Source organism: Prunus persica, chromosome G6 (genome assembly GCF_000346465.2).
Source record: "Prunus persica cultivar Lovell chromosome G6, Prunus_persica_NCBIv2, whole genome shotgun sequence".
Lineage (NCBI taxonomy): Eukaryota > Viridiplantae > Streptophyta > Magnoliopsida > Rosales > Rosaceae > Prunus > Prunus persica.
In genome coordinates, this window is record NC_034014.1 from 20,182,425 (window position 1) to 20,204,073 (window position 21,649).

A 21,649-nucleotide genomic window follows, 5' to 3' on the forward strand; every position below is an offset into this window, starting at 1 on the left:
AACCCTAGCATTCCTAGTGAGTGGCCTCATGGCAGCATTCATTAATTGACATGACATGACACATCAGTTGCCACATAAGGTGGTCAGTTAAAGTGGTCAATATTGTGTGTCCAAATAGCATTACTCAATATGAAATAGGGAGAATTTTAGACAAGTTTTTAGCTTAAGGGTTTTGGGTTGACGAAATTGCCCCTTGCATCGTTAAAGAAATTGAAGAGAATACTAACATGTCATTGAATTGCTATAAATACGAAACTACAATGGCAAAATTGACGGAATTGAAACTACATGGTCAAAAGTGGTTGAAGTGCCCCAAAAGTGACTTTTGGCCTTATTATTAGTTTTTTTTGGCCAAAAGGCACTTTTAGTCCTTGTAGGATACCTCTTTTTCACTTTTCATCCCTATAGTTTCAATTTGGTCAATTATACCTTTGTAGTTTTATAATTGTAACAATTATAAGGAGAAGTCACGAATTTCTTCCACGGTGTCACGAGTATTTCCTTCAATTCAAAGAAAACTCTAAGATGATATACTTGAGCGAGATTTTGACTTTAGGTTTTGTTGATTAATGAATTTAAAGCTAGATTGGGAATGCTCTTACTTTTATTTGCTACTTTGGTCACTTGGGAATTTCATTTCAATGATAAATCAATTGCATGTTTCTTGTTTGCAATTAAAAATAAATAAACTTTAAGTTTCTAATTTTTTTAATCGAAAATGGACAAAAATACCACTGATGTCGTGAATGGAATTGATGGAATTTGTGACTTGTTCTTGAATTGCTACAATTATGAAACTATAGAGGCGCAATTTATCAAATTGAAACTACGTACAAGGACGAGAAAAAGAGGTAAACTACAAGGACCAAAAGTGACTTTTAGCCTAATTTTTTAAATGCTTAGGAAATTATTTGCGTATTATACACGTGTGTACATATATATATATATTTAACTACTTATGTTTTTGTACACTTCTTAATTATATGAAAAGTTATGTGTTTAAAAAAAAACGTATTTTTCACATATTATATACGTACATATGTATTTTTACGAATAAGTTTTTTTTCTTCAATATTGTGCAATAATACATATTTTATTCGCATTTTATCAGTATTTTCATGTACTATGGAAAAAGGAATACAAAATTTAAATAAAAAATTTAATTGTTATATAATTGTTGAATTTTTCACCTTATATTTTTAAGAGATTTGCTGAATAATATGCTAAAATATGAAAACTATTAGAGAATATTTGTTTGTAGGAATTTTCTGTGTATTCTTCTCATTGTAGGAGGTCATATTTATAATACAACAAAACCTGAATGGGCAAGTAAATAATAAATTCCTAAATCCATTTACAGTAGGAAATCAGGAATTAAAGTAAATCAATTACAATTATAATAAGAATTCTTGGTGTGTAAGGAAAGTAAGTCAATATCCATAAGTCATGCCAACACTCCCCCTCACGTTGGTGCATAGATGTCGCCAATGCCCAACTGATCCAGTGAATTGTGGAATGCTTTACTGGAAATTGCTTTTGTCAAAATATTCGCCAATTGATCCTCGGATTTCACAAAAGGAAACTGAAACACTTTAGCCTTAAGCTTCTGTTTGATGAAGTGTCGATCCACCTCAACATGTTTAGTGCGATCATGTTGAACCGAATTCTGTGCAATGGCTATAGCAGCCTTGTTGTCACAAAAGAGATTCATTGTGGATGTAGGTTTATACCCAAGTTCAGTAAGCAACTTTCTTAACCAAAGAAGTTCACAAATCCCTTTAGTCATGCCTTTGAACTCGGCTTCTGCACTGGATAAAGCTACTACATTCTGTTTCTTGCTCCTCCATGTCACCAAATTACCTCCCACGAATGTGAAGTAACCCGATGTGAATTTTCTATATGTTACATTACCTGCCCAATCTGCATCTGAATAACCATCAATATTTAGATGACCATTCTTTGAGAACATAAGTCCTTTTCCAGGTGCAGACTTCAAATATCTAAGTATCTGAAGAACTGCATTCATGTGGTCTTCACTTGGAGAGTGCATAAATTGACTGACAACGCTCACCGCATAAGTAATGTCTGGTTGAGTATGTGACAAATAGATCAATCTTCCCACTAACCTTTGGTATCTTTCTTTATTAGTTGGAACTTGATCCAGATATTCTCCAAGATGATGATTCTGAACAATAGGAGTGTCCGCAAGTTTGCAATCTAGCATTCATGTGTCTGTCAACAAGTCCAAGACATATTTCCTTTGAGAGAGAAATATGCCTTGCTGCGATCGAGCCACCTCAATTCCAAGAAATACTTGAGTCCACCTAGATCCTTCATCTCAAACTCAGCAGCCAAATAGTCTTGTAGCTGTGATATTTCTTGTTTATCATTCCCAGTAATAATCATATCATCAACATATATTATTAATGCTGTTACCTTCCCTTTCTGATGTTTCAAGAATAGAGTATGATCTGAGTTGCACTGTTTGAAACCATTGTTCTTCATTGCCATGGTGAACCGTCCAAACCATGCACGTGGTGACTGTTTCAATTCATACAATGCTTTTCGTAACCTGCAAACTGTTCCAGTCTGAGTAGTATTATATCCAGGAGGAATGTCCATGTACACCTCCTCCGTGAGTTCGTCACGGAGGTCGTCATGTAGAAAAGCATTCTTTACATTAAACTGGTGTAGTGGCCAATCCAAATTAGCTGCAAGGGACAATAAGACTCTGACGATGTTTAACTTTGCAACTGGTGCAAAAGTTTCTTCATAGTCTATACCATAGGTCTGTGTGTACCTTTTTGCCACAAGTCTTGCCTTGTATCGCTCGATAGATCCATCTGCATTGTGTTTTATAGTAAACACCCATCTACATCCGATAGTCTTTTTTACTCGTGGTATAGTCTCCAATGTCCAAGTCTGATTTTTTCTCAAGAGCTTTCATATCCTCTTTTATAGCTTAGACCCACTTAGGATCTTTCAATGCTTCAGAGACCTTGGTTGGAATATGGATAGCAGACAACTGATGCACAAAAGCCTTGAGTGGTTCAGACAGCTTCTCAGTGGATACATGATTTGCAATTGGATACTTGGATGTCTTGCCAATATCAGGTGAATAACGATTTGGTGACTTCCCACAATTTTGCCTAAAAGGTAATTGATATCCAATAGTTTTATCCTCTAAATGCACAAGTCTAGTAGGAGTATTTACCTCAAAGATATTCTCAGGAGATTGGTCCGTTGGTACTACTGAATGAGAGGGGGTCTTCATCTTGTTGTTCTGAGTTGTCTGTAAGAGTATGACTCGAATAAAAAACATCTTCGCAAGGGTTAGGCGATCGATCGTTGTTTGGCAGAGAGCATTCGCACGTGCCAGACTCGAGACGATCGATTGTTATTGTTTCTTGGCCAAGAGCAATCTTCGTGCATAGATGAATATCCTCGTTTTCCAAGCTGCTCCAATTGAGCTCTTCACTCGGTATCACCCCCTGAAGAGTAGAATTGGATGTTGGGTCATAGAAGAACATATCTGATTCCAAAAAGGTGACATCCAAAGTGACATAGGTTCGTCGGGTAGGAGGGTAATAACATCGGTAGCCTTTCTGATGAGTGACATAACCTAAAAAAACACAACGAAGCGCACATGGATCAAGTTTGCTTCGTTGATTTTTGTGGAGATGAACGAAGGCCACACATCCAAAAATGCGAGGGGTACACACCAAAACAGAGGGCAGAGGCCCATGTTGCCCGAGCACTTGTAATGGAGTTTTGAAGTTCAAGACCCCAGATGGCATGCGGTTGATAAGGTGGACAACAGTGACGACAGCATCATCCCAGTGATGATGAGGAACATGGCCACCAATTCTTCCGTTCGGCAACACCATTTTGTTGTGGTGTATGGGGGCAAGTTGTCTCATGAATAATACCATGTGTCTGGAAGTAAGTCTGAAAATCATGATTAACAAATTCTCCACTGTTGTCAAATCGAAGAATCTGTATTCGAGCATTGAACTGTGTTTCCATCTGTTTGTGAAAGGATTGGAACAGGGAAAACACTTCATTCTTATTTTTCATCAAATAAAGCCATGTCATCCGTGTACAATCATCTATGAATGTGACAAACCAACGAATACCGGAATGAGTAGAAATAGGTGAGGGTCCCCAAACATCAGAATGAATTAAAGCAAAAGGAATAGTACTTTTATTCATACTTAAAGGATAGGATGCTCTATGACTCTTGGCTAGAATGTAAGTGTCACATTTAAAATCTGAGTCCTTAAATACAGAAAATAACTCGGGCAATAAGTGTCTCATATAACCAAAAGATGGATGCCCCAAACGTCGGTGCCAGAGCCAAATTTGTCGGTGCTTGTCATCAGACGGATGCTTCACACTATTGGCACGTCCCATACTGAAGTCATCCACATAGTACAGCCCCCCTCTTTTAGTACCACGCCCAATGATCTCCTTGGTGAGAATATCCTGTAGTAAACAAAAATTGGGATAAATTAGTGCACAACAATTTAGTTGTTCAGTTGCCTGACTCACAGACATTAATTTATTGGACAAAGATGGAACGAGTAAAGTATTAGAAAGGGACAGAGAAGGTGAAAAGGCAACAGTGCCAGCCCCTGTCACAGGATAGGTAACTCCATTTACATTGGCAATACCTGTGCGGCGGGGTGTAGTGGTGTGCAAAAAATCATTCGGATCAAAGTTATATGATCAGTGGCGCTAGAATCAATTATCCAACCAGTAGTATCTTGTAGATCAGAAGTAAGAAATGCATAATCACAATTACCTGAGACATCCGGAAGCGCGGGATTATCAATAGGATCTACCTGCGGGAACAAGGCTAATGGGGGTTCGGTAGAGACAAGAGCAGCACGGCCGGAATTACTAGCAGTTTCTCTGAGCTTGCGAGCGCGGAGGTCCTCTCATCAATCAAGATTACCATTCAGCTTAAAACAAGTGTCACAGGTATGTTTAGGGTTGCCACAGTGCTTGCAACCACTTCCATCAGTTGGAGCCTTGGGATAGGAATGTGGGATGGTTTTAGGAAGTGGCGCACCAGCAGCAGTAGCATATGACTGGATCTGAAGGTGGGCCGCAGTAGAGGAATTATGGGGCTGTCCGGCATGAGTAGGGGGACTTGATCGAGGCGCACTCTTGGCCGCTAAGCCAGCACCAGTGGCTCGATCGGATGAACCCATCATCACTGCTTGTCGAACATCTTCACGGTGAACATAGGCATAAGCTTGGTCAACAGTAGGGAATGGAGTCATGTGAAGAACATCACTTCGGGCCTTATCAAGACGATCATCAAGGCCATCCAAAAATATGTAAACTCGATCTTCCTGCAGAATATCATTATAGCGCTTGATATCACTTTCATACTCCATCATATTGGACGACGGAAATCAATTTCTCTCTATAAGCGTTGGAGAGTATTGTAATAGGTTTCAATGGAGCCACCAGCTTGTCGTATACGAGAGACTCGTCGTTTCAGATCATAAACCTGAGAGGTGTCAGTGCCATCATAATAAGTTGTGGCAATTGCATCCCACACTGCTTTTGCCTTCGAAAAACGAATGAAATTGCCAATCAAGCTCTGCTCCAGAGAATTGATGAGTCATCCCTTCACAATAGAGTTCTCGGTGCGCCAGCGAGGAAACGTTGGAGCCGTCGAAGGAGGTTGTGGAAGATCGCCATTAATATATCCCAATTTGTCTTTGTCGGAGATATATAACTCTACAACTTGGGACCATAGGGCATAGTTGGTGCCATCCAACTTTATGCCAATCTGTGCAGCGGAAGCTTCATAGGTAATTGTCGTCGGAATCGTTGTCTGATTCGGGTTCAAGGTCGTCGTCTGATTCGAGTTCGAGGTTGTCGTCTGAGTCGAGGTCAGGGTCGTCTTGGTAGGATCCTGATTTAGGATCAATTTCGAGGTCTGAGTCTACATCTTCATTAGTTGAGCCAACTGGGCACTCAACTCAGCTATGGTTGGTTCAGAAGGAAAGGAGGAAGCAGTAGTGCTACCGCCATGAGGATTAGAAGAGTCATCCTCCCCCATGGTGGCGGCTAGTGTTTAGAAACTAGAGTCAGCAATCCCAAGATCGCCGCTCTGATACCATGCTAAAATATGAAAACTATGAGAGAATATTTGTTTGTGGGAATTTTCTGTGTATTCTTCTCATTGTAGGAAGTCATATGTATAATACAACAAAACTTGAATGGGCAAGTAAATAATAAATTCCTAAATCCATTTACAGTAGGAAATCAGGAATTAAAGTAAATCAATTACAATTATAATAGGAATTCTTGGTGTGTAAGAAAAGTAAATCAATATCCACAAGTCATGCCAACATAATACACATACATGCTTTATACGAATTATACTCATTATGTATTTTACTGACTATGATAGACATACATTCTATGTTAGTATGAATTTGTGAGTGATAAGTTCATATTGTCTTACGAATAAACAACGCCTTGTCCATGGATAAGTTTGTTCACGTTTTCTTGATGAATTACGCTAAGGAAAATTGTGCAAGTTGGGTGCTTATTAGTTATTAATGGATTATAGAATAAACATGCATCAACAACTAAAAGTTATCCATGAAACCCAACATGGTACATATATTAGGTAGAGCTGATTTGGTAAACCCATAATGGGCTAAATTAATGTAATATTATGTTATTAAAAGCCGATCAACCGATGGTTTGACTGTTTGGTTTGGTTGGAGGTCAGGTCAACATATACTAATCATTCTTGTACATACAACTCCATCATTAATTAATTATGTTATGCCGACAAAGACCTTTAATTGTTGTTGTTAAGTTATTTAAAAAAAGTCTTATCAAATAAATTATTATATAAAAAAGAAAAGAAAGCATAATTAGATGTTGAAAAGTGTAGCATGGTGGACGGATGGTTGAAACAAAGTGGATACATTTACGTCCAAAAACAAAAGTGTGGATGGACAATTGCTTATATATCCAGAGTCCACTTTCTTCTTGAGCAGACAGCAGTACAATGTGATGAAACCCGCGCCCTGGTGTCCAGTTTTGTATGAAACGACATAAGGAATCAGCAACAGCTATTCATGCAACTGCATATCCATTTTGAAATATATTTAGCCCCACACACACGCACACCAACTTATTAAAAACCAAAATGTCACTTCTCTCTCTCTCTCTGGGGCAAGGGCTACAAACTATTTGTAGCAACATGAAAGCAATCTGGTTTTTATCCGAATAAATATGCTTTGGTGGTCCATCGTGAGGTAAAGGAATAATTACGATCAGAAAAAAAAATAAAATTTGAATCAATTGTTATTTAATTAAAAATTTGTTGCAATGTTTTACTTGCGATTAACTTCATCAATTTTTCCATCTAAAAGATTGCATGTGTTTCACACATGATCCTTCAAAAAGTACGTTAATTATATCCTTCAAATTTTTAAAAGGTCATGTGCGAATCACCTATAATTTTTTGGAGGAAAAAGTAGATTGAGTTGGGTTATGGTTGACACCTTGCAAATGAAAGTGACTTTTTTTTTTTTTTTTTTTGGGGTGTGCATGTGGCAAGTTGCAATAAGTGGCATTGGTTTGTTCTTCCCTTATCGACGAACAAATAGGCATGCGCATATGACATGATATTTATCATATATATATATTTTTTATATACACTGATATTTATCATTTTAAATTAATTAAACCCAAGGATATAAACATATATATTAAATTAAAATCAAGAGCTGGTCTCAGTTACGGATACAGAATTGTGATCTCATGAAGTTATAGTGTAAAAGTTCAGAAATTTTTTTTAGTGCCTAAGCTGTTAGGTGTTTTGTTGATCAGAACCTCAAATTGATAGTTATATTGATATAAATTTATACTTATATGATAAATGCTTGAAATCATCATTTTCATCTTGTTTTGCTTGTGTTGGTTTTATCAGTTTGTGCATTTATTCATTCATATTCTATACGATGTGATCTTAAGTATTTAGTGATTTTTGTTTAATTCATCTTAAGTGTGGTAAATTGAATTTGAATTTCTGGTATATACTTGCACCCTAATTAAATCATAATGCGGAGATTGGCAAAGTTGGTGTGCTAGAGGAGATGGGGATGAGGGTTTGGTGGGAAATTAGGGTTAGGGTTGAGGAAAGAATAAGAAAATTGGGGTTTGGAGGGGTGACTATCGGGTTGGTAGATTTTGGGTGATGCTTTAGTGTTTTATTTTTCTTTTTTTAAGTCCTGCCTCAAAACGGTGTCGTTTTGGCCAGGTTATTTAAAAAATATTTGCCTGCACCAAAACGAGTTGTTTTGAAAAAAGAAAAGAAAAACAAAGACAAGATGCGCTGCACAGCTCCTTCTCCTTCTCTAGACTTCCGTCGAGCAGTTGGTGGGCAACTCCATGAGATCGCACCACCAGCAAATAAGGACCTTCAAACCTATTTCAATGGCTGCCATGGGGTCGTCTAACCCCATTGACCTCATGGTGGTTCTGTTACTGTCTAGTCTCGTATCCTGAATTTAAAAATAAAAAATAGAAACACGAATGGTTGGTTGCTCTTGAATATATGTCAACCTTGATGGCCGCTAAGTCCGGCCCTGAACAGGGGCTGGCAATGAGACCGCCCTGGGCCCACTATTCAGGAGGCCCAATTTTATTATTTTAAGGTTATATTATATTTATTATATATTGATTTAATATTTCGAAAAAAAAAAAAGATGGCGTTCAGATTGTGTTGGAAGAACGCATAGCCCTTCCACTCCTCCAGAAGAAGACACCTCTTTTGCTACCCCTTCCACTACTCTAGGTTTTGCGTTAGATTTTTCTGTTATAAATTCTTCTATTTCTCTGTTATAAATTCTTCTTCCTCTTCTCATCTCATTTAAGCCTCTCCTACTAGTTTATAATTAATTTATTAAACAGCTACCACATCATTCAAACACTGGCAACAAAAAAAAGGTTAAGATTGAGAAGACAAATTAAAAAGCGTGTAGCTACACATTCACTTCCAACTTCTTACAAATCTCTACTCTTTATGAGGCATGGATAAAAGTGATTAACACATGTACCCCAAAAGCACTTATTCTCCAATTAGATACATGTAAACTAGAGAGAACCCTTACAATTGGTACCCCCAAAAACAAAAGCCCTGCTACACAAAAGCACAGCTCAAAAAAAAGAAGGAAAGAGGGTCCTATATAAGTTATGGGTTGCTGTGCTAATTACAAACCAATTTAAAACCATAATAATTTAATTATGGTCACCTTGAACGATAAAGGAAAATACTAAGCTCCTGGCCAATACTCTCATCTGGGTCAATCAAATGGAAGGACTCAGAATTAGCTGAACCACAAACTCTCTCAAAGTTGGCTCTGAGGTACATAATCTCATCATCCTCCTTATTACCACTTATAATTCCAGCACCAACAACAACTGAACCCATCATCCTCAGTGCTTCCCAGTCATGTTCTGAAGGCCTGCGCTTGATTGCGTACCCAACTTTTCTACTATTGCAATACATGGTCCATACAGGTGTGGCCAAAAGAGAATTAGAATTAGTACTAGCACCATTTCCTGGGCTAGTAGACTCGAGTGCTATTCTAAGAAACCCGCCTTGCATTTCTTTAGCTAGAACCGTTGTGGGCAAAGCTAATTCAAGAAGTAGAATTGGATTGGACTTGGAGTTTGTTTGGATACAGAAGCTAACTTTGCCTCTTCGGTACCCGAATATGGTGCCGGTTATGATGTTGTTGGAACAAGCAAAGCTGGGTTGGGGATAGTGGGGATAGTAGTAGTTGTTGGCGTGGCTTTTTTGTTGTTCTTGTTTGGCTTGTAGTTGATCTTGATCATGATCTTCTATGAAGGTGCAATTGCAAGTTGGGATTAGAAGTTCGATGAGAGAGCGAAGAAGCCGCCACGACCTGACTTGTTTCTGGCAGTCCACGGTGGTGACACCGGTGGTTATGGTTGTGGCACCAACTCTTGGATAGGCCATATGGGGCTTTTTATTTGGCAAAAGGATTTGAACTACAACCAAAAGGTTTATTGGGTGATTGAAGATGGTGTAGAGGACTCTAGGTTTATATAGTGAAGAGCTGTCTTGTCTTGTCCACTAATTATTTTATTATGCTGAGTACGTGTGTCTTCATTTAGCCGTTTAACACAGTGGGATATTTTTATTCTTATAAGAAAATGTTTTCATTTAATTATAACAAAAACAGCCTTCAATTTCTGACTAAAAGATTAAGAATAAAAAGTCAGACCACCCAATTGTTACTATTTTCTCATGATGATGCATGTGAAAATGAGATTGGCACGTAAAGAACATTGAATCCAACCATGTTAATTTATTTAGAGCATCTGCAATGGTCAGGATCAATGTAATTTTATTGTATAAAATTGAACTAAAACAGTATAATTTCACTTGCAACGGTATGATTTAGTTCATTGCAATAGATGGTGCTATGTGATGAACCCTCTATTGAATTGCAATAGGCTAACTATGAGACCCACATGTCAATAAACTGAAACTACTGAACTGTACTATTGCAAGTAAAACTGCAGTTTAATTCAATAGATGCCAAAATAGTGTTGATGCTCTTAAACAAAGTCTTATATTGAACATTGAATCGACAATCCAATTGCTAGGGTTTAATAATAATTTACTTATTGATCACCAGTTTCTCATGAGCAAGCCTTTAAGGTCAAATTATGATCGATTTAGTAATGTAAGAAATTTGAGTCAATGAGGTAACTTTTTGGTTTTTCTTTTCCTTCATAACAATGAGATCATGATGCCACAAAAGCAAAGCATGAATCTCTCGTAGAGAAATTGAATTTGATGTTTTCATAAAATGTAAGTAGTTTCCAATGAACATGTGCTCTTTCGTATTTTCAGTGGAGCATCTGATGAAAGCAGCAATACATGGACTGCCCTTTATTGGACTTTATTTTCTGATTCAAAGAAATTATTCAAACATAATGATGAAGATGAATAAGCAATCCCCCTCTTCGACCAACTAATCATTGGAGCATTTGAATATTTGTGTTTTATAAAACTCCAAATTACAACTGTTCAACTAGTAATTATGCAAGAATCTTTGTGACCCTTTTCTCGAATGTTGGGGTACTTTAGAAAAACATCCACAAACTAGCACTAGATTTTATTCCCTGGCTTGTATTATATCACATGAGAGGGACTTTGAAGCAAATAAATGGGGTTTTGTTCTACTTTCTAGCCTGGTTTTCTCCACTCATGTCCTTTGCCTTTCTCTTTCCATGTGTATGTTTCCAGATGATGACACAAAACCCCAAATTTTTTTTAAGGGTTTCGTTAAGGCAGACGTGTGATCCTTTATTTATATGGGCATCGACTAAAGTGAGCTTGCAACCTACTGATTAAGTTTTTTCTTTATATTTATAACAAGGTCAAAATAAAGCGAGACAGATTAAAGGGAAAACCAAACAATTTTCTGACAAAAAGATGGGGCTAATCAAGCTTAAATTGATTTCACAAAAAGAAAAAAAGAGACAATGATAGGACTATAATAAAAACAAATTATAAAAGTATTCAGCTATGGAAAGTACTTCTCTTCTTATTATGTAAGTAGGAGTTTCTACATTCCTGTCAATGACAATATGACATATGTACATAAATTTTTCTTTTTATAATTTTAATGAATAATTTTTACGTATATATATCAAATTGTGATTTGGAAGAATGTATCTCCGTACAAGAAATGAAGCAATCAGTATCCTTCTCCTTTTGCCATTTTCTTTCTCACTGCATACTCTCTCTCACTATATATAAAATTGGCCGTGTCTTTGGGACCTGTCGTGCCCCTCAAATACCACTTTTGTTGTTGGTTATATGACAAATGGACAAAGAAGTGGGCCCGAGACAAAAGAAGGTGTGTGCCAACTCTGTCCGGGTCCATGTCAACCATGCCACGATCACTTGTTTTTTAGCATGTGGACGCATGTCAAGAATTTCACAAAGGAAGAACATAATTAATTTTGAAGGCTAAAGACAAGTTAAAAGCAATTAGGCCCTTGTCCAAATTTACTATAAACTTTAATCGACACCAAAAAGTATAGTAGCTTGAGAACATGAGTTGCTATCAGTAACAGAGAGTGTCCACCAAGTACAGAATGACTAATTGGGGATTTGAAGGAAGCATACAATGTGTCTTGTCAAATGTGTATCGAATCCGCCGACCACTTACTATACTGCTGCAGTTTTTGTAGCTGCAGTTTTGGGGCAGATTTTAGCAAAATCTGCTTTTCATCAGTGGGGTTCACAAACAAGCGTTTGATTAGAGAGAGGAGCCTGAGATGGATGTTGTTCAGAAATTACCCACAAAAAAAGGAGAAAGATTATTGGTACTACTGTGATTAAGCTTGTTTGGGAAAGTCCCTGCTGAAGATAAGATTTTGCAGGCTAAAGTGATATCAGAAGCAGAATTTCTGGTTTCTAATATAAGTTGTCTAGGAAAAAAAAAAAACTATTAATAGGAATAAATATGAGTTTTGGGGGTATTTCAGGTTAATTGGGAGTTTTAGTTTGGAATAGTAGTGCTCTGGTTAGTTTTCTTGGGTTTTTGGGGTTGGTTTCTCTGCAATTTTCTGTTTAATATATTAGCTACAAGAGACAAGCTAGCTAGTCATTTCAAAATAAAATAAATTCTATTTGAGATCATTGTTTTTACAATCATACTCATGCTGTGAATTGTGGACTAGAAGTTGAGAACAATTGATGTTGTAAGGTAGCTGAGTCTAACCTCTAACCTAGATAACTTTGAGAGTGAGCAAAAGAACAACTCGTTTGTGTAGGTTAATTATTTGCCATGCTTTAGCGGGGGCTTGCATTGGAGGTGATGTGATTTGTCTACTTACAAGTTACAACTAAACACATTAGTCAATCAAAAACACATTTTTTATACATGAAAACAAAAAGGGTTTTTCATGAAATCAACTAATAATGTGAACATAGCAAAGAACATACTTTCAACAAAAATGAAAACAACACCATGATGGACAAAAATGCCCCCTATGCCGTGTACCCCTCTCTCCTTTATCGATACCCTGTCCGCACCATGCCATAGGTGCGAAAGACTCCTTCAAAACCTTCCCGGTTCATTGTCTTGCTAGTCAAAACCCTAGTAACTGGGGTATAGTTGGATCCTTTCATCATATCACCAATCTTATCTTCTCCGATTTTAATACCCAATATGCATCATTATTGCATTCAAGAAGTTTCCATATGTTATTATGTGGAGTCCTTTCTTATTCTTTGATTTAAACGTTCATGTATTAGTGAATGGGAAAAAAAGAGTCAGTTTCATGTATTAGTGGCCTGATGAAGAGTCTTTAATTATGAGAGAGTATTAAGATGTGAGAGTGAGTTAAACAATTACGATAAGAGAAGTCTTTAAATAGGTCTTTATTAATGTTATTTGTTGAGTTGAATTGAAATCAAAGATCCTATTCTCCCAAGAAATTAGTGTGTATTTGTATTGTTTGTTTCTCTTCTTCCTACAAATTGGCATCAGAACTTAGTTGAAATACTTTCAATATGGCAAAGGCAAACGTAAGCAACGGGCACAATTTGGCTTCACTTATTCCTCGATTCAACAATGGCAATTAAGATTATTGGAGCAACAATGTGAAGGTGCTTTTAAAAGCCATGGAGTTGTGGAATATGGTTGAAGATAATTATGAGGCGCCTGAAAATGAACATACACTCACTCAAAGCACAAAGAAATGTATTGTATTGAAGGCAAACTGAAAGAAGGATAGCAAGGCACTTTTCCACATCTCACTACTACAAAAAGTGAAAAAGACGACCAGAAAACAACGACGGTCTAAGTGAAAACCGTCGTGGTTTATAAAAAGACGACGGTTCTAAAAACACCGTCGTGTAATACAACCTTAGACAACTAAAAAATGGAGTTTCAAATGGCTGTTCAAAAACAACGACGTACATAATTAAACAACCGACGTCTATTTGAAACAGATTTCCGCAGTGTAAAATCAATGCCAACAAAGAACGGCAGAAGTTATGAATCGACCGACGTAGAAAGTAAAGACGACGATTTCAATAAAAACTGCCGTTTTTACTCATAAAATAAGACGACGAGGTTTTCGTATAAGACGCCGTATAATTACAAACAAATCCACGGCTTTAAAATACAAAATATCGCCGTATTAAATTAATTTACAACGACGGAAAATATAAATATATCGACGTCATTCTCGTATAGTTCTACTACGTTATCTTTAAATCGTACAATAAAATTTATCGTCGTATTTATTCATTTTATACGTCGTACCTTTAATTTTAACGGTCGTCTTAATAAGAATTTTTGTTAACAATTTTTTTCTTTGATTTTCTTATCCTACGTCGGTAGATCTACTTAATGACAAGAATTGAAATAACCACGACGGTTTATATAGAACACCGCCGACATAATCAGTTTTGTCTGAGATCCCAAGGGTTACGAAATCTTACCAGATGGAACTCTGTTCCACATCATAATCTTAACAGATGACACAGATTTGCAAATATTGCGTCGTGTTAGTTTACAAATTCTAGAACATTAATTTCCCTCATTTTAAATTTCCTCGGGAAAGAAAAATCTATTTATCACGCTTTGGAATTGAAAACTAAAACTGAAAGAATACGGGAAAAAAAACTCCATTTATAATTTAAAATTAAAATCCACGTCGGTTGTAGTACACTTAACGACGTTTAACAAAATAATCTACGTCGGTAATTATAAATCTACCGCCATCGTAACTTAATATAGACGACGAGAAAAGACGACGGTAGAACAGAAAACCGCCGTTGTTTCAGTTTCTTTAACATATCTTTCTGCAGGACTTGTGTAGTTCAAAGCATTGACAATGTCTTCATCATATCTCCCAGAAACTACTGATTCAATTGCTCATGCTTTAGAGGCCATCTGAAGCCATTTCTATTCTTTATCGCATTCTTGAAACCCATCTTCTTCTTCTGAAGCTCTACGGATAAAGGAAGAGGCTATCACAAATCCGACGGATCTTCTTAGGCAAGAAAATCAAGCAGAGGATCAGGCACATCTGATCTTCAGATTTCCCTGAGAAGCGAACTTTCCTTCGACAGCGAGTGGAGGCCAGGCTTGCATCTCTTTTGATGGAAAGCAAGGAGTATTCAGAAGCACTAAGTGTCCTATCAGGCTTGATCAAGGAAGTGAGAAGGCTAGTTGACAAGCTTCTTCTTGTGGACATATATTTGATGCGAGTAAGCTCAATTTCTCTTTGAGAAAACATCCAAATTATTATCTTTGAGACATGAGAGACTGAGAGAGGAAGAACTTGGAACCTTAAATGTAAACCGAAAATGAATGAAAGCGACAAATTTACGGCGGTCCTTACAAAAAAACCGCCGTTTAAATTGTAAAATCAACGTCGGTATGATCGACGTATATTACAGAAATCCACGTCGGTAAATTAATAAAAACGACGTGTTAAATAATATACCATGACGCGAGTTATTACTTATGTACTTTAATTTTTGAGTTTACTACGACGGTACCTACAAACTACTGTCGTATTTATTTACCACGTCCGAAGTTAAATGTACCGTCGTATTTTGTAATTTATACGTCGTAGTTATATGTAACCGCCATATTATTTTTTTGAAATGGTTTTATATGTAAGCAACTTTTCGTCTACTTGACTTACACATTTGTTGTTTTTATATTCTTATTTTATTTAAATCTGTCATCCAAAAAAGAAACTTTACATATTGCAGAATATTAATTTCCTTCGTTTTAAATTTCCTCCGGAAAAAAAACTCTATTTATAACGCACTGTAATTGAAAAATAAACTGAAAGGTCACGGGAAAAAAAATTCTATTCATAATTTAAAAATTAAAATCCACGTCGGTTATATTAAACCTAACGACGTTAAATGAAATGATTCCACGTCGAATGAAAAATATTGTGTCGTTTTAGTTAAAAACGACGTAGTTAAATGTAACCGCCGTATTATTTTTTTGAAATGGTTTTATATGTAAGCAACTTTTCGACTTACACATGCACTGTTTCCAAACCCGATTAAAAATTTCAATCTCCCAGAGAAACCTTTTCGTCTTTTTTCCTTGTCAGAGCATTGTCAGAGTTTCTCATCGTCTTCCTCTCGTCTTCTTCGTCGTCTCTGAACTTAAACATCGATCATCTTCCTCTTGCTTTCATTGCACGCAAAAGGTAAGCTTTCATTTTCACTATTTTGGTTACTGTTTTGCATGCTCATACGTTTTTTGTTTGAAAAATCTTTTTACCTTTTTTCTGGCCAAAATCATTTTACTTCTTTCCAAGTTTGATAAAATATACAGACAAAGAGAGAAAGTTTCCAACTTTGAAGACAACTACATCAACTAAATAAGACGACGGTAGACCACGACAGTTCGTCAGTTGTTCTAGCGTCGTCTGAAAATTGACAAAGTTGTTTTTAAAATAATAGTCTTTTTTTATATGCTTGTTTAATTGCAGGTTTGATTTCGCTGAACAATGGTTTTTGTTTTTCCCTTATTTGATAAAATATAAAGAAAAAGAAACTAGGGTTGGTATCTAATATAGACGACAAAATATCTTATTGTTTTACGTCGTGTGAATGTTAATACCACGACGGTGTATTACTATTGACGTCGTATGAACATAAATACCACGACGTTATATAAATAATAGTTTACCACGACGGTGTATTACTATTGACGTCGTGTGAACATATATACCACGACGTTATATAAATAATGGTTTTAAACATTTATTACGTCTGAGATTATTTCATTGCGTCGTCTAAAATCATATCATACGTCGTATTTTTTTAATACCGTCGTTTGTGTTCTTAATGTTTTCCTGAAATATTTTCACTTGCAGTTTTGTCTGTTAAAATGGTTTCTCAACAACAAACTAAGGATTCTGGCTCCAAGAAGCTTGGAATGGTAGCTCCTCAAGATAAGTCTTCGAAGGAGATGAAGTCTTCGAAGAAGATGAAGTTTGCTTCATCATCTGCTGAGACAGAACAAACCAGCCAGACAACAATCTCAGATGATTCAAAGACTGGTCGAGGTATGAGCACAATGCCTCGTGTTGTGAAGAGAAAGCTTCAGAAACTGAGGCCAATTGTTGAGTACAATAAAAGGGGGAAAGGTGTTGGCCAAGCACATATTGAGATGCAGTCGTATATTGGTGTGTTGGCACGCTCCAGGATCCCACTTGTGGACAAGAAATGGTCCCAAATCCCCAAGGATATAAAGGAGCAGATTTGGGAAGCAGTTGACATGGCTTTTGTCGTAGGCCAAGGGGGCAAGACCTCTGTTTTAGCTTCTGCTTCCAAGAAATGGAAGGATTTCAAGTCTACACTAACGAGGCATTATATCCTTCCATACACCAATGACAGGGAGAAATTAAACCAACCCCCTGAAACATATAAATTCATAGAGAAAGCACAATGGGATGCCTTTGTAGCTTCAAGGCTATCCAAAGATTTTGAGTCTGTGCATTCTCAACATGCACAGATTAGGGAGAAACTCGAGTACAATCATCGATTGTCTCGAAAAGGATATGCTGGATTGGAGGATCAATTGGAGGAAACCATGCCTGGGGTAGAAATTGATCGATCTACCTTATGGAAGAGAGCTAGACAGGACAAACATGGTAATATCCCTGATCCAAAGGTGGCAGAGAAAGCAAAATTAATTGTAAGCCTACTATCACTCTGTTTTAAATTTTTATTAAACTGTGAATTATTCTTATTACGTCGTATGTTATATTTTTCGTCGTGTGAATGATATTACCACGTCGAAAAGTTTTTAAAAACGTCGTTAAAGGTCTAAATAGGAATCACTATTATGTTTTCTGTAATTACAGCATAAGACGTCGGTGGTTCATTTTCGCGTCGTGTGAATGATATTACCACGTCGAAAATTTTTTAAAAACGTCGTTAACGGTCTAAATAGGAATCACTACTCTGTTATCTTTAATTATAGCATAAGACGTCGGTTGTTTATTCATTTCGTCGTTTTAAATAAATAACCACGTCGGTATAACTACCGTCGTGATAAGTTATAATAACGTCGGTTTATACGTTATTGCGTCGTGTGAAATTATATAATACGTCGTTTGTACATAAATAACCGTCGTGTGTTTTTTTGTTTATCTTTTTTTAGGATGAATTGCAGAAACAAGTCTCGGAAGGCAAAGTCAGAGTAGATGGCAGCAATGATGTGCTGACCATGGCTTTGGGCCCCGAGCATCCAGGCAGACTGAGGGGAGTTGGTGCTGGTGTTTCCCCAAGGCAATATTTCAATTTGCCCAAACCACAGAGGGTGAGCTTTGACGACCGTTTGAAGGACAGTTTAAGAGTTCTCCTTCAAGAAGAGACTAAAAAGATGGAGGCTAAGGCAAGGGAAGAGGCCTTAAGGATGGAGGCTAGGACAAAACAATTGGTAGAGGCTGAGAGGGAGCATTTCCTGAGTCAGCTTTCCCAATTAATTCCCAATTTTGATCCAAGCATGCTTAAACCAAGAATTAGCCAAAGCCCCAAAAATCCAATGTCTGACAAAGCTAGCTGCTCTGGAGGTGATGTGAGATCCCTACATTTGGATGATGATACTGCCAAAATGGGGAAACATCAGCCAGATGAAGAGAAGGAAGAAGAAAAAAGAGATGAAGAGAAGGAAGAAGAAAAGGAGAAAGAAGATGAAGAAAAGCATGACGACAAGGTATGTTCACATAACTTTGCCTTTTTTATTTGTTTTTCAAAATTTCAGACGTCGATATTTTTATTTAATCCGTCGTTTGTTTACAACTTAGACGGCGGAATTTTTTTAAGACGTAATAAAATATTTAAACGACGGTTTTTGCACCGTCGTTTAAATGGTTTCAGACGACGCTTTATTCATAAAACCGTCGTCTTTATTGAATTACCACGACAGTTTTTTCACCGTCGTTTAAATACTTTTAAGACGACGTTTTATTACTTAAACCGTCGTCTTTATTGAATTACCACGTCATTTTTTTTATTTCTTTAAACAGGTTATTGAAGTTGGTGCTTATTCAAAAATGGAGGCGCCATCTTCTTTAAAAACCCTTTGTCGTTTTGTGGAAACGACACTCCTGCCTGAGGATAAGACAGTCCAATTTACAATTGATAAGGAGGTGTTTGGTGGTGAGCGCGATACCTTCCTCCTGCCTGAAGATATTACACAATTTGCAGGCATGGAAGAAATTGGAGCTACTGTATTGGCTGTATATATGAGGTTTGTACTTCTAAAATAATAACTCGTTGGTTTATATATTGCGTCGTCTTAACTAACTAACCACGTCGTCTTAACTAACAACCGTCGTGATAAATATATTATAACGTCCTCATCTATTTCAGTACGTCGTGTGAAATATTATAATACGTCGTTTTTTTATACATAACCGTCGTGTTTTGTGTGCTGACTTGTTTATATTATTTTATTTGTTTAGGTACTTACACGATGTTTTGAAAAAAGCCAATATGTGCAGTATGGTTGGCTTTATCGACCCTGCTACAGTTAGTGCCAACTCTGGCACAATAACTGAAAGATCACGACTCGTAGCAGCTCGACTTCAGAAGACAGACGGTGAACAGATTTTCATGATGCCTTACAATCCAGGGTTAGTCTCCTTAGGATTTTGTTTTTATGATTTTCAATAAATGACAGCTTATAAACTAACCACGTCGGTGTTTTATTTTATTTAGTCGTTTGAAACTACTAACCACGTCGGTATTTATTTATCGTCGTGATAAATATATAATGTCGTCGTTAGCTACTTTACTTCGTCGTGTGAAATACTATAATACGTCGTTTTTGTAAATAACCGTCGTTTTTATATTAATTTTGTGCAGCCGTCATTGGATTTTGCTGATTGTAAGAGCAAAGAGAGAAACCGTCTATTTTCTGGATCCTCTGCCAGGAAATCGTGTGGTCGATGAAGAGGCCAAAAACATCGTGAACAGTGCTTTAAAAATATATAATACCCACATAGCCCGAGCAGGACGTAAAAATGTAATTTGGAAAACTCTCTCAGGCACACCAAAGCAACCCAGCAATGTCGAATGCGGGTATTATGTAATGCGCTTCATGAGGGACATCATCATGGATCCTTCCTTGGGGTTTGAGAATAAGGTAAGAAGAAATTACCTTCATACATTTCACGTCGTTTTTTGTATTATCAACGACGGTCGTGTAAAATTAACGTCGTTGAATGGATATACTACGTCGGTTATGAAAAATATCGTCGTCTGTGATTGAATTTCTTTTTATTTATAAACCCTAATAGTCATTGTTTATGCAGTATGCCAAGGGAAACCAGGAAGCTTCATACCCCCAAGAAGCCATTGATGAAGTCCGGAATGAATGGGCAGAGTTTGTTTTCCAAATTATTAAACAGGGCAATTATTGAACACTTGATATTTATGTATAATGTACCAATTTTCTCTATAATATGTAATGTAAAAATTTGTTGAGGTTTTCTTAAATAAAAAAAAAAACAAACATACAAATTGCTTAACCGACGTGTAATACTTTTCCAACGACCTAATAAAGTCAATAACCGTCGTATTTTGTTGTTGCGTGTTTTAAACAAATACGACGTAAAAAAATAGTTAGACGACGTTCTTTGAACAATTGAGTCGTTAATGGTTTACAATATCTTCAATTTCTTAAGGGTTCAGGGTATAATCGACGACGTTTATGTAACGACTGCGGTTAAGTCGTAAAATATATATTTTACGTCGTATAGTTAAATAGCCGCCATGGTTTCTCATTTTAACGACGTCATTTTAACGACTTAGTAGTCTATTACAATTTACAACGTCTACAATTTATTTAACACCGACGTGGTTTGTTGTATGGTAAGAATATTTTATTATTTTTATATCAAAATATTCAAAATAAATATAAAATAAATCAGAAAATTGAAAAGTCAACTCCTATGAAGTCATTGATATATTTTCTTCCACATAAACCTTGAAAAAATTCATTTTGAATAACAAAAATTTAAAATGACCATCCAAAACAAAATTGTTTTGATGAGTCATAAAATCACTTCTAGTTTTATGGTTTAGGGTTTAGAGTCTAGGGTTTAGAGATTAGGGTTGTTATTTATTGGGGTTTATTTTTAAAGTATAATTTTTGGGTAGTCTATGTTATATGTTAGGCTTTAAAACCATAAAACCTTTTATAAACTTAATTTTTTAAATTGTATAATTTAATTTTATGGGTTTAGTGTATTAATTTTTAACGACGGTGGTTGGGTCGTGGAATACATATTTTACGTCGTACAGTAAAACATACGACATGGTTTACGCTTTAACGACGTTATTTTAATATGTAAGTCGGTTTATATAATTTACAACGTCTTTAATTTCTTAACACCGACGTGGTTTTTCAGTCGTCGTTATATAAAAAATTCAAAATAAATTTAAAATTAATCCGAAAAATGAACGGCCTTACGTTCTTAATCCGAAAATGAAGTTTCCGTCGTGATATAAATTTACGTCGTACTGTAGAACTTTCGCTTGGTTTTCTTTAACTTTCGC

General features: G+C 36.5%; 1 protein-coding gene across 1 annotated transcript; it reads right to left on the minus strand.

Moving 5' to 3' along the window:
• On the minus strand, window positions 8,976-10,070 carry LOC18772254 (protein MIZU-KUSSEI 1). The gene has a single exon (XM_007205727.2). The coding sequence runs from the start codon at window positions 10,025-10,027 to the stop codon at window positions 9,293-9,295; it is 735 nt and encodes a 244-aa protein (XP_007205789.1). The 5' UTR covers window positions 10,028-10,070; the 3' UTR covers window positions 8,976-9,292.

Bases quoted from the DNA above. Each gene is read 5' to 3' on its own strand.
- LOC18772254 (XM_007205727.2), bottom strand. From the start codon at position 10,027: ATGGCCTATCCAAGAGTTGGTGCCACAACCATAACCACCGGTGTCACC.